The sequence below is a fragment of the Quercus suber genome, unplaced genomic scaffold (genome assembly GCF_002906115.3).
Source record: "Quercus suber isolate HL8 unplaced genomic scaffold, Cork oak 2.0 scaffold_405, whole genome shotgun sequence".
In the NCBI taxonomy this organism is placed as follows: domain Eukaryota; kingdom Viridiplantae; phylum Streptophyta; class Magnoliopsida; order Fagales; family Fagaceae; genus Quercus; species Quercus suber.
Window position 1 is genome coordinate 450,754 of NW_027069856.1, and position 13,656 is coordinate 464,409.

Consider the following 13,656-nt stretch of genomic DNA (forward strand, 5'->3'; position numbering starts at 1 on the left):
AAAAAAAAAAAAACTGAGTCGTCGACGAGGAAGAGAGAGCCAACAATCAAACTTAAAAAAAAAAAAAAAAAACTGAGTCGTCGACGAGGAAGAGAGAGCGATGGTTCGAAGGCAATGGTTCGAAGGTCGAAGGTCGAAGGTCGAAGCCTCGTGGGTTCGTCGGTGGGGTGCGATCTTCGGTGGGTTGGTCTTCGGTGGTGATCTGGGCTCTGGGTTTGCCGGCGAAGTCGAAGATCAATTCGTGACGCGAAGGCAAAGTCGAAGATCGTGGGTTCGCGCCGCTGGCGAAGTCGAAGATCGTGGGTTCTGGGTTCGTCCGTTCGTGGCGCCGGCAAAGTCGAAGATCGTGGACGCCGGCGATGGGCTGTGGTGGTGGATCAGAGCTCGAGTTGGTTCGTTCTCTCTCTCGCTCTCTCTCTCTCTCTCTCTCTTCTTTCTCTCTCTCGCTCTCTCTCTCTCTCTCTCTCTCGCTCTCTCTCTCTTCGTGCTCTGGTGGTTCATTTTCCGGAAAATGCCATTTGAAGTGAAAATAGAAGGTGAAATGAATTTCACCCTTGGGAGCTCTATTTTACGGTCAAAGGGGAAATGATTTTCAGTTGACCGAATTTTTCAATTCAGCCAAACACTCAAGTTTTACGGAAATGGTTTTCCGGAAGTACTTTGAAATCAAAACAAACACAGCCTAAGGTTTATATATATTTTTTCTTAACCATGACGTGAGAGATGAATATGCTTCCATACTATTTGTTTGCATGAGAGCAAGAAGACTCTGAGAGAGGAAGAAGATGTTGTGGAAAGGTTCAATTAATGCTGTTTTTTTCCCCTATTGAGAAGAGTTAATGCCTTAAATCACTAATTTCTAGAGAACAATAATGGCATGACCATGAGTGTTTTTTCACCATTAGATATAATAGAAATAAATGGTCCAAAAAAGGTGCAATTCCTGTGAAGTTAAGGAGCCAAAATAAAATCTCCAACAGATATGAATGGAATGACTATTTTGAAAACGGAATCAAACTTGATGGACCAAAATAAAAAGTTTCAAACTTAAGGAGCCAAAATAAAAACAACCCCAACATTTAAGAACAGAAAGTGTAATTTAAGTCTTTTTTATTTTAAATTTTCAGATAGACATGCTACGCATATTCTATTCATGTTAATTATTACTTGTTTTCATCTATCAGCAATTTTCTTGGTGAACATAAAGTACTAGTGAGGAAATCTGGGGCAAACTTCAGTTAGTTGGATAAGTCTCTGCATTTCCCTATTTTCTAAGGATCATTCAGTTGAGCAGCTCTGTTTGACTGTGTGCTATGTGGGGAAAGCTCTGGTTATTTTGAAAAACCTTTGCCTTTTCTTCTTTCTCAGTGGACGGTTTAGTTGGGAAAGTTGTGTGGTCAATGTGGTCTATTTGGTTTTCAAGAACATCTAATGGTAGCATTCAATCTGCACTCCAAGTTATAACCTAAAGCTAGCTTATGATTTTGGTGCAAGTATGGTTGTCGTCATCATTGCTATATATTTCATGCTTCTGCAATTTTTTTCCCCTTATTATACATATCTAAATAGAATCAATTTTATAGTTGACGATAATGATAATAATGGCAATGTATGTGCATGTGCTTGAGACATTCATATACTTGATCAATTCTTGTGCTATCCCATTTTCAGGACAAATCCAACGGGTCAAATCAAGGACCTAGGCAAAGGGCTGAAGCTCTGGCTGCCTTAAACTCTGCGTTTAATTCATCCCCTGGTGCCAAAACTTCTGCTCCTAGGCCATCTGGCAGAGGTCAAGGATCACAAAGAGCAGCAGCAGTAGCTGCTCTTTCATCTGTTCTTACAGCTGAAAAAAAGTCTGATGAATCTCCTACTCGATCCAGTAGCAGTCCTCCACCAGAAACTAACTCTTCTGGTAAGGAAGAGATTACCCTTTTTTTTTTTTACAAGTAATATACATCTATAAATACATTAAACCTCTGAATTGTTTGCATAAAGTTATCTTTTCCAAGGCTGCTATTTTGTAATATTTCAGTTAACTCCTTTAAAACAATGTCATTACACATTTTTAACATTAAAAAATAACTTTAGAGATTATTTATTAATTTATTTAAACATTTTTTTTTTTGACAATTTTTAAACTTAGTAGACTAAAATAACAATTGTTCGAATTTTCGAATTTAATGGACTAAATGACAAGTGATCAAAATTAATGGACGAAAATGATAATATTTAAATTTAGCGGACTCAAATGACAATTGATAAAAGGTATAGGGTATGAAGTGTATTTTTGTCTTAAAAGAAATGCCATGGCCACTACCTAGTNACCTTCAAATTTCTTGACGAAGAACAGTTGCTATGTCCTTTCTAATCTCTTACATGCGCCTGAAATCAATGCGCCAGGTAAAAAGGCAATAATAAAAATCATAGACTTCTGAGTTGGAATCACATAAAATTTGACAGCTGAAGCAAAATGACCTTAGCCATAGTCATTATTTTGCCGTAAGGTACCTCAAAAGTTAGAATAAGGTGCCGTTTATTTTAAGACGACCCTTAAGGTCAGAAGTTTACGATTCTGCATTTAACTCAATTTTATTTTTTTGTAAATTTTAGTATTCTGTAACCTTATTGCGTAATTAGTGTGAATTAGGATTTCAGATGGTTTTTTCTCAGTATTTATATATTTTTTAGCTGTCAAAAGGCAAATTAAATTATTATCAATAAACACAAATTGTTGTCAAATTCTTTCTCTAGTGGATTCCATTTTTTTTTCTCATCGTGAATTCAGGGAAACCCTTCGTGGATTTGAGGTTTATTAATAAAAGCTAATAATTTAGTTTTTGTTCCATCAAGAGAGTATCGTGTGTGCTTTTTTCAGGCTTCCGCGACATCATTTCTCATATATCTCTATATTAAGTGTAAATTTTGAAACTCTTTAAATTGCATGTTTTTATTATATCTTTTATGCTTGTAAATTTTTAAAAATATCAAAAATCAAGTGCTATGTCATCAAATAAATATTAAAATTTCAAATTTTTGTGGTCTAAAATTGTGTATAAAAAAATAATTTTTTTGATCTAATAGTAAATAACATCCAATTTGAATAATATTTGATTTACATATTAAAAACATAAGAAACATGAAATCAATGATTAGATTTTCAAAATTTACACTCAAAAAATAAATATATGAAAAGTTTGAAGAATTTCTCTCCAAACTAGTTTGGATTTAGTTTAGAGAGAAATTTGCTCGGTTATTTATAGGTTGTAAATGAGGGATTTGAATCAAAGTATGCCAATTAAGTTTAAGTTTAATATCAAGATTGTATGTTCAATTTGGTTCATTTTAGTATCAAATAATTTAAGTTTTTTCATAAACTACTTAATTAACCTGTTTACTTTCTATATGTAATAAATATTATAAATAAAATTTGTTTCCCCTTTACAAATATATGTTAATAATTAAATTATATATAAAATTATATATTTTTTAGTTTATTAGATACAATAATTTTTTTATTTATGAACTTATAAAAATTAAATTTACTAACCTTATATTGTTAAAAATAATATATAATATTACATACATTTAAACTATTTATATTATCAATAAATAACAATAATAATTTGATATCTTATGAAGATATTTATAAAATTATAGTCAGGAGTAGGAATTTAAACACATGATGTTTTCGTAAAAAAATACCATATATATACACTTTAGAATTATCTTTGACAAGTCATAAAATTTTACATACATAATCCTTGGAGAGTGTGAGAATTATGATATAAAATATAAAACCAACATAAAATTAAGGAAATTTCTTGAATGTAAATGACACATAGATAATGATTACTTTATTTATTTATATATATATATATATATTTAGTATAGTATTATTCCCTGTGCAATGCAAAATTCCTATGTAAACCAAAATTTTTAAAAATAATTTAAACTAAATTACTAAATAAATAGTAATAATAAATTATAAAATAAGTAAAAAATTTTAATAAAAAATTACTTTAAGTTCTAATTTTTTAGAGTTTAGAGTTTAGAGTTTAGACTTTATAAGTGTTTATCTATTTTTGTATTTTAAATTATTTTTGTGCTTTGTGTTAATTTCATAATATGAGTTGTGATATGATTTTGATCATTCCTATTTGGGTTATGTTTAATTTATGCTCTAGTAAGCACAAACAATAATAAACAAAATAGTTCCTTAATACTGATTTTTTCCTAGTAATAGTCTAATTAAAAAAATCAATACACCCATAAAATAAATACAAATCAAAGCATACATAAAAGAATTCAAAAATTGAGAATATTAAAAAAAAATTAAAAACTTACATAAGAGAACCAAGAACTTAAATGGATGTCCACTGTTGTACTTCTTTATAGTAAACTTCATCTGGCATAATATCCTGCATGCAAATTCAAAAGCAAAGAACAATAAGTAAGATAGATTTATTAGATTAAAACATAAGCATAAGTTGCCTCTTGGGGGGAAAAGTGAAATTAAAGAAAAACAAGTGAGTTGTGTGGGATTTAAGTTTATAAATTTTTGATGATAGATTTTTAGTTTTATTTAAATTAAACAATTGTTAAATGTTATCCCTTAATTTGAAAAAATATATCATAACAAACTAAACTCATTATACAGGCTTTGCACGTGCAATAATGCTCTTTTTTGTTTGTTTGGTTTTTTGGTTTAGTGTTGTAATGTTTAAAAGTAATATATAAATAACCACGTGTATTTTTATTTTTTATTTTTTTAGAAAGAAGTAAGGTAATGTGAAATAATATTTAAAAATGAGATGAAGATAATGCCCTAAATTTTAGGCTGAATGAAGAAGATAAAGGAAAAAAATCTAAAACTTAAGAATAGTAAATTACTCTTTTAACCAGTTTGTCTTTTTTAATTTAAAATTATTTAACTAAAAGATATGAGTATTTTAGAAAGTTTAAGAATTTGTATGAGAGTACTTTAGTACACAAAATGTTGAAACCTAAACAGAGAATCCTCTTATTAATAGTACAGATAGATAGATAATATAAAATTAATTTACTAATCAGTTGTTCTTAAATGTTAATAATAGACTTTTAATTGGAGTAGAAGTCAAAAGGTTTTTTTTTTTTTTTTTTTTGAGAAAGTAGACGTGAGTTTTTGTTTGGGATTTAAGTTTATAATTTTTTTATAAAAATAATTTTATTTTGAATAAAATTTAAAATTTTTAAATATTTAAGTTTAGAATTTTTTGACAATAGATTTTTAGTTTGAGTAAAATTTAAATTTTTTGAAATTTAAATGTATAAAATTAATAATATAATTAGTTGTTCTTAAAATATTGATAATAGACTTTTAGTTGAAGTAGAAGTCAAAATGTGGGTTTTTTTTTTTTGAAAAATAAAACATAAGTTGTTGTTTAGTGTAGGGTCAAAATTTGTAGCCCAAGCCCAAAAGATATGGAATATGAGTCCAACAAGCCTAATACAATGAATTTGTAGAGAATTGGTGAAAGAGCTGGGCTGATTGTAAATTAAACAACATTTAATTAAGGTTTAAAAGATGAACAAGTGAAAAAACAAACTTGAAACTTGAATAAATTGATGTCCGAGGAGATAAACTTTTTTTTTTAAAGTTAATACAATTCTTGGAGTTACAGTAAATTTTCCTTCTTTCTTCCTCTCTCTTTTTTCCGATCTCCCTCTCATGAGATGTCTCTTACATTTATATAGTTTTCTTTCCTTCTATCTTGATCGTCCACTTGTTGGATTTATATTCCATATCTTTTGGGCTTGGGCTACAAATCTGTAGAGAGTGGGTGAAAGAGCTGTGCTGATTGTGAATTAAACAACATTTAATTAAGGTTTAAAAGATAAACAAGTGCAAAACAAACTTGAAACTTGAATAAATTGATGTCCGAGGAGATAAACTTTTGTTTTAAAAGTTAATACAATTCTTAGAGTTACAGTAAATTTTCCTTCTTTCTTCCTCTCTCTTTTTTCCGATCTCCCTCTCATGAGATGTCTCTTACATTTATATAGTTTTCTTTCCTTCTATCTTGATCGTCCACTTGTTTTTCATTTAAGCATTCACTTGAGTATATGTCCCATTAGGTACCTTCTTTGGTTCTCCATAAGTGATGGCAGCTGAGACTGCACTGTTCAGGGGTCTTCTTCACATAAATGTAGGCAGAAAAGTTGTTGCAGTGCATTTAATGCAATGATAGCAGCTTTTCTTTTAGATATTTCACTATTCTTATCATCTTTATACGTGCCTAAAGTTCATCCTTATCATTGGAACTGCCAGGAAGGTCACCTAAACTGTCAAGGTATTTGCTTGACCGCTACTCCTCATATTCGAGGAGGACACCTTCCTCAAATTATATTCCTCTATCATTTACTTGCGTGGTTCTCTAGTCCGGGGCATTTCTCAATCATTTACTCCTCCTCGGATATGAGGGGTACCTGATAGGACATATACTCAAGTGAATGCTTAGATGAAGAACAAGTGGACGATGAAGATAGAGGGAAAGAAAACTATATAAATGTAAGAGACCTCTCATGAGAGGGAGATCGGAAAAAAGAGAGAGGAAGAAAGAATGAAGATTTACTGTAACTCTAAGAATTGTATTAGCTTTTAAAACAAAAGTTTATCTCCTCGGACATCAATTTATTCAAGTTTCAAATTTGTTTTTGCACTTGTTCATCTTTTAAACATTAATTAAACTTTGTTTAATTCACAATCAGCCCAGCTCTTTCATCCACTCTCTACAAATTCATTGTATTGGGCTTGTTAGACTCATATTCCATATCTTTTAGGCTTGGACTACAAATCTTGACCCTACATTTGGGATTTAGAATTTTTTTTATAGTAGACTTTTAGTTTTAATATAATTTAAATTTGTTGAAATTTAAAACATAAAATTTTACCTAAATTAAACAGTAGTTAAATGCTATCCCTTAATATGAGAATTTATATTATAACAAGTAATATAAAATTAATTTACTAATTATTTATTCTTAAAATGTTGATAATTGACTTTTAGTTGGAGTAGAAGTTTAAAGGTTTTTTTTTTTTTTTAGAAAGAAAACACAGGTTGTTGTTTGGATTTTAAGTTTAAAATTTTTTATAATAAACTTTTAGTTTGAATAGAATTTAAATTTATCGAAGTTTAAAGTTATAAAATTAATTTACTAATTAGTTGTTCTTAAAATATTGATAATAATTATTGCACACTCTTGATGCGATGATCACTTCACAAATACAAATGCTTATGAGGGGAGAAAGGGTCGAAGATCAAGTCTCTAGGAAGGAATTTTCTATGCATATAAATTTAAATTAGGCCAGAGTATAATTTCTATATTATATATATATCGATAATAGACTTTTAATTAGAGTAAAAGCCAAAACGTGGGTTTAAAAAGAAAAAGAAAAACATAGGTTGTTGATTTTTTTTACGACTTTTTATATTTTTCATAAAACTTGTTTAAAACTTTCAAAAAATGACTTATTAAAAATTTCCCTAAAAAGAACTAATTAACATAACCCTCGAAAAATTTAAAATATTGTTAAAAAAATATTCTTTTTATTTTTATTTTCTTAGAAAACATTTTAAAAAATATGTTCCGTTAAAGACCCCTTTTTTTTTTCTTCTTTTATTAATACTATTAAAGCGTACGTTATGGAGGTTGAAGAAGAGACCAGCCAGGTGAGCTGGAGCGTTGTGAATGATCGTGACCGTTGGATTGCTTTTGAGAGAACACACAAATGGATTTTCGGAGTTTTGTGAGGTGGATAGTGGTGTCGTGGGAAAAACGGGAAAAGGTTTTGTTTTGGGCAACGAAATTGGGTGGGTGTTGGTTTTGGATAACAATTTTTACCTTTTTGTATGATGATTTGTGTGTGTGTGTGTGTGTGTGTGTGTGAGAGAGATCAGGAATGGGAAAGACACTGGGGCTTTTGGGTTTTCTTGGTAACAAGGTTTAAGTTATAACTTTTTTTTTGTGGCCCACAAGTGCATTAGAAAACTCGTGGAACAAGATTGACTTCAAATGTTTTTGGTCGGTTTGTATGCAGTTGTAAAGGACCTGGGTTGAATCAAGTAATAGGATTGTATACTTGTCAGCATCGCAAACAATCTAGTCTGTTTGCCACGTATAAATTTTTTTTTGTTAGTGGGCGGACAGTAAAGATCAAAATGGGCTTGATTTTTTGTTTTTAGAAACTTGGGCGTTACTAAAAAGTATGAATCAAAACAAGTATCGATTCATAATGTCAGGTCCATAAATGCACTTTTACCTATTAAAAACTTATGATAATATACTAGTCAAGGCTAAGTTTAATGCCAAACAATATTGTATATTCAAATTTGGTTCATTATCAAATAAGTTAAGTTTGATCATAAATTACTTAATTAGTTTATTTATTTTTAATATGTAGTAAACATTACAAATAAAATTCGTTACCCCTTTACAAATGTATGTTAATAATTAATAATTAAATTATAATTAAAATCATATTATTTGAATTTATTAGATATAATATTTTTATGAAATTATAAAAATTAAATTCACCAACTAAAAATAATATATAATTTTAAAAAGTTTGAACTATTTATATTATCAATAAATAAAAATAATAATTTGATGATATATATTTCATATCATATACTGATATACTATATAATAAAATTTGGACTTAAAAGTCATAATTGCATCAAGTGGCTACTCTCACTAATTAAACTTTATCATTTAAATTCTATTCAAACTAAAAGTCTATTATAAAAAATTCTAAACTTAAATCACAAACAAAATCCACGTTTTACTTCTCTAAAAAAAAAAAAAAACCCACATTTTATTTCTATATGTATATATATAAAAAAAAAAAATCCACATTCTGACTTTTACTCCGATTAGAAGTCTATTAACAATATTTTAAGAACAATTAATTAGTATTAATATTATATGATTAAGCGATAGTATCAAACAATTGTCTAATTTAGATAAAACTTTATCATTTAAATTTCAACAAATTTAAATTATATTTAGACTAAAAGTCTATTATCAAAAATTTCTAAACTTAAATTGTAGGTACACATTTTGTAGCCCAGACCCAAGGTGTATGAGATCTTGGCCCAATGAGTCAAGTACAATAAATTTGTAAAGAATGGGTTGGAGAACTAGGCCCTAATGAATTTGACAACGGTTAGTATGGATTTAAAAGATGATCAAGCAAGAACAAGGAAAATAGAGCTGAATGGATTCACCTTCCAAGGATATATTTTTTGTTATATAAATCAATAACAGTTCGATATAAGTCAAATTCTGATTGCTACAGTATTCTTTCTCTATTTTTCCCGATCCCTTCCTTATGGAAGGTCTCTTGTATTATATATCCCCCTTTGGACCATCCTGACCTTACACTTGTTGATCTCTTGTGTCCTTACTCGAGTGTCTGTCTCATCAGACACCTTCTCTAACTTTCTGTAAGTTGTGGTAGCCAAGGCAACACTGTTCAGAGGTCTTCTTCACATAAATGCGTCCAAAAAAGTAGCTGCAGTACATTTAATACGGTGGTAGCAGCTTTTCTTTAGATATTTTCGAACTCCCTTCCTTCTCGTATGTTCATGAGGCATGTCCCTATCACTGGAGCTTCTTGGAAGACCACCTTGATTTCTAGAATACATATTTCGAGTTATATTTATCATATCCGAGGAGAGGAGTTCCTCCTCGGACCACCTTCCACTCATTCATTATTTATAAGACTCTAAACTGGACTCCCTCATAACTATTTATCCCTCCTCGGACCTATCACTGTTCTCGGATAAAGCCCAAGGCCCAATATATGATTTTGGACCCCTATCCCTACATAAATATTTCAAGAAATTTAAATTATATTCAAACAAAAAATCTATTATAAAAAATTATAAACTTAAATCTCAGACAACAACCCACATTTTCTTTCTTTGAAAAAAAAAAAAAAAAAAAACCACTTTTTGACTACTCCAACTAAAGTCCATTATCAACATTTTAAGAACAACTAATCATATACTGTCATATACTTTATAATAAAAGTTTGGCTTAGACACCGTAGTTATACCAAGTGGTTTCACCAAATTGCAGAAATTTTATTAGACTTAAAAAAAAAGATATATATTTATTTTGTCCTTATCTTCTTCTCTAATAATTTTTTAAGTTGATAAAATTCTTAATTTGATTACAATCCAAATTCTAATCCTTTTATTATTAATTTAGTTTTTACTATTTTTTACTTTTTTTAGCTTAATTTTTTTTACTAATACTTCTTGTAAAATTAGACTTCCATAGTTCTATGACCCTAAGCGTAGCAACGTCACTTTTTTTTTTTCTTTGGATTTCCTCTTCAAACACAGTTATCTTTTTCTTTTTTTTCTTTTTTCTTTTTTTGAATTTCCTCTTCACATGCTACTTATTTCTTAGATTTAGATTTTAGCTTCACACTTTCACAAATTTATAGATAAAAACAATTTTTTATTTGTTCTTATCAACTATTGTTTTATCACTAAGTTATAAATAAAAATAACAACAATTTTTTAGATACATGTTAATGCTATCTCACCAAATTTTAAAGTAAAAAAAAAAAATGTGCATAGTTAGGTAGAGTTAGATATGTGCATGAGTTGGAGAGTTATATGCCTATATCTATTTGATTATTGAGATAAAACTGATCTTCATTGTGAATGAGTTATAGTATAATAGTAATTCCTAATTAGCATAAATGGGTAATCTATAATGTATATTTATCTACTATATATATCAGCTAATAAAAAATTGAATACCCGAAATAGACTCTTGGGTGATGTATATATCCTTACAAGCTCATGCGATCACAATAGGATGAAGAAGAGCACAATCTCCTAGTTGCTTAGCTAGCCCATCTTTGATAAGCAACAGGATGCAATCAGGCAACTTTACAAGATGTGAAATCATGCAATAAGACACAACAAAAGCTCACGTGTTTATGATGTTATTCTGTTTAACATGAGTTTAAATCTTAGTTTAATTTTTTTAAGATAAGTAATTTAATTATATTATAGAAATAAATTGTTTAATTTACATATACTCTTCTAATAATAGTAATTCCTAATTAGCGTAAATAGGTCATCTATAATGTATATTTATCTACTAAATATATTAGCTAATAAAAAATAAATAAATAATTGGATACCCAGAGTAGACTCTGGGTGATGTATAAATGCTTACAAACTTATTTAATCACGATAGGATGAAGAAGAGCACAAACTCCTAGGAGCTTAGCTAGCTCATCTTTGATAAGCAGCTTCCTAGGATGCAATCAAGCAACTTTACAAGATGTGAAATCATGCAATAAAACACAACAAGAGTTTATGTGTTTATGATGGTATTCTGTTTAACATGAGTTAAAATCTCCTTTATAAGTTCAAAAAAATAACCACATTTTAAATCCCAAATCTCCTTAAATCCCAAACAATAACCCACATTTTATTTATTAAAAAAAAAAACCACATTTTAACTTCTACTCCGAATAAAAGTCTATTATCAATATTTTAAGAACAACTTATTAGTAAATTAATTTTATATTATTTGTTATGATAAATTTCTTCAAATTAAGAGGTAATATTTAACTGTAGAGACTCAATTTGGATTGGACCCAGAGTATGAATGGGTTTTCATCCCAACAAGCCCAAACAATAAATTTTTAGAGCATGGGTTCAAGAACTAGTACCGTTTGACAGGAAAGGTTATCCTCATCAAGTAACAAGGGATATTTTAGGTTGATTGAATGAGAAAAACTCTCCTCGGCTAGGTTTCAGTCCCTCCTTTTCTTTCTTTTTTCTCTCTCTTCTTTTTTTGGAATCTCCTCCTCTTACATCATCCGTTTCTATGTTATATACTCCGTTCTACCCTCCATTTCCATCGTACACGTGTAGTTCTTATCTTGGGAGCTCCTTTCTGTCCCATCCAGCACCTACCGGAACTTTTGCTCAGTGGCCATAAAGCTGCTTAGCACTGTTCAGGTATCACCTCCACATTAATGCGGCCAGAGGGTTAGTGGAAAGCATTTAATGTGGAGGTGATGGCCTTGGAAGATATTTGCTACCTTCCCCGACTCCTCCTTAGGTTTATACCCAATTTCCAGTTCAGATACAACTTTGCGGAGTCTCCTGAATAAATGAAAGTTACATTCACCTCGGACTTTGGTGTCCTCGGACGTGCGTTATGCCGCCATATACAATATCCACCCCTTTCTCCCATATTATCCCTTTAATAATAATAAAATTTTTAAGCTATCCTCGGATAACTAAGCATCCTCGGATTGGGCCGTTGGGCCCGGCCCACTTCTGAGATTCCATATCTTTTTAACTAACACCCCACAATAGCCCCTCAAAATCTCGCTTTTTGTCACCTCGGGAAAAGGGAGATTTTGATACCCAGCCTTCATTTATTTCGTAGGTTTCCCCCGCTTTCAGAATGTCCTTTTGCTTGCCCAAGGCACGCTCCTGACGTTTCGGCGTCAGGAGCACGCCATTATTAAATGATGGCTGCTCTGTTGTCCCACACGTTCAACGACCTGATGCAAATCTAACGGTGGGGGATCCTTTGCATTTATGGGCGGGATTTTTCCCGCTCCCACTTTCTGTGCCCTTATAAAGTGCCTTTCAAATCAAATCTCTCTTCAGTTACAAATTACACCGTCTCAGCACATATTCATTGAATCTGTCTCTCTCTCATTACTCCACGCTCTCATAAATACTAAGAGCCCGTCCGAGGAGCTTATTTTCCAAACCTGTAAGTTTCCTTAACCTTCCCTAGTTTTCCATCTTCTGCATCAGTTTTTCTTTACTACTGTTAGAAAATGGGTAGATTTAAGTATCTAGTTGATTCCGAGGAGCAAATAGAATCATTTAGGGCTAAGTATAGGATTCCTTCAACAGTGGGTATGAGATACGCTTCCCCACAAACTTGGTTGCACGATAGAAAAACGGGGAGGTAGTCATCCCTATGATAGCTTTTATCGAGGGAGGGATGACTATCCCAATGGGTAGTCTGACGAGAAGTTACCTCAGGTTCTTCAGATTATCTCCCACACAGTGCGCCTCGAATATGTTCAGGGTGCTTGGGAGTATAGAGGCTTTAAATGCCTCGTACAATTTAGGTTTGACCATCACGATGTGAACTGGGTATATAACCTCAATCATTTGAAGGATCAGGGATATTACCTTAAGTCTAGGTACCCTGCAGTAAGATTGATCCAGTGCCTCCCTACCTCAAACAAGGGTTTAAAAGACGATTTCCTTATTTTCTCCGGGGAGTGGCATGATGGTTTGCCTTGTCCGACTGAAGAGGGACAACCAGGTGGGTTCCTAGGATGTACGCCCCTTATAAGTCAGGTTAAATTTTTAATTGAAGCTATTCTTTATTCTGACAAAAATTTCCTTCATGTTTTAATGATTTTGCAGACAAGCGCGCCACTAGACGTAATTTCAGGCTGATCAATAGGGAGAGCCTAGATAGAATCCTACGATCCGAGGTGTATGTGAATCCCTCCGACGGTCAATTAAGAGCAGCACATTTAATACTCAAGTACGATCCCGTTTCAAAAGCCTTTCAGGCTCCCAAGTACGTGATAAAGGC

General features: G+C 31.1%; 1 protein-coding gene across 1 annotated transcript in view; it reads right to left on the bottom strand.

The window, feature by feature from the left end:
* Positions 1-4,364: 4,364 nt before the first annotated feature.
* LOC136062350 (uncharacterized) overlaps positions 4,365-13,656 on the bottom strand; it is a 12,848-nt gene continuing 3,556 nt past the window's right edge. The window contains exon 2 of the mRNA XM_065761294.1: positions 4,365-4,421. Within this exon, the coding sequence (XP_065617366.1) occupies positions 4,365-4,421 (57 nt within the window). The remainder of the gene's footprint in view (positions 4,422-13,656) is intronic.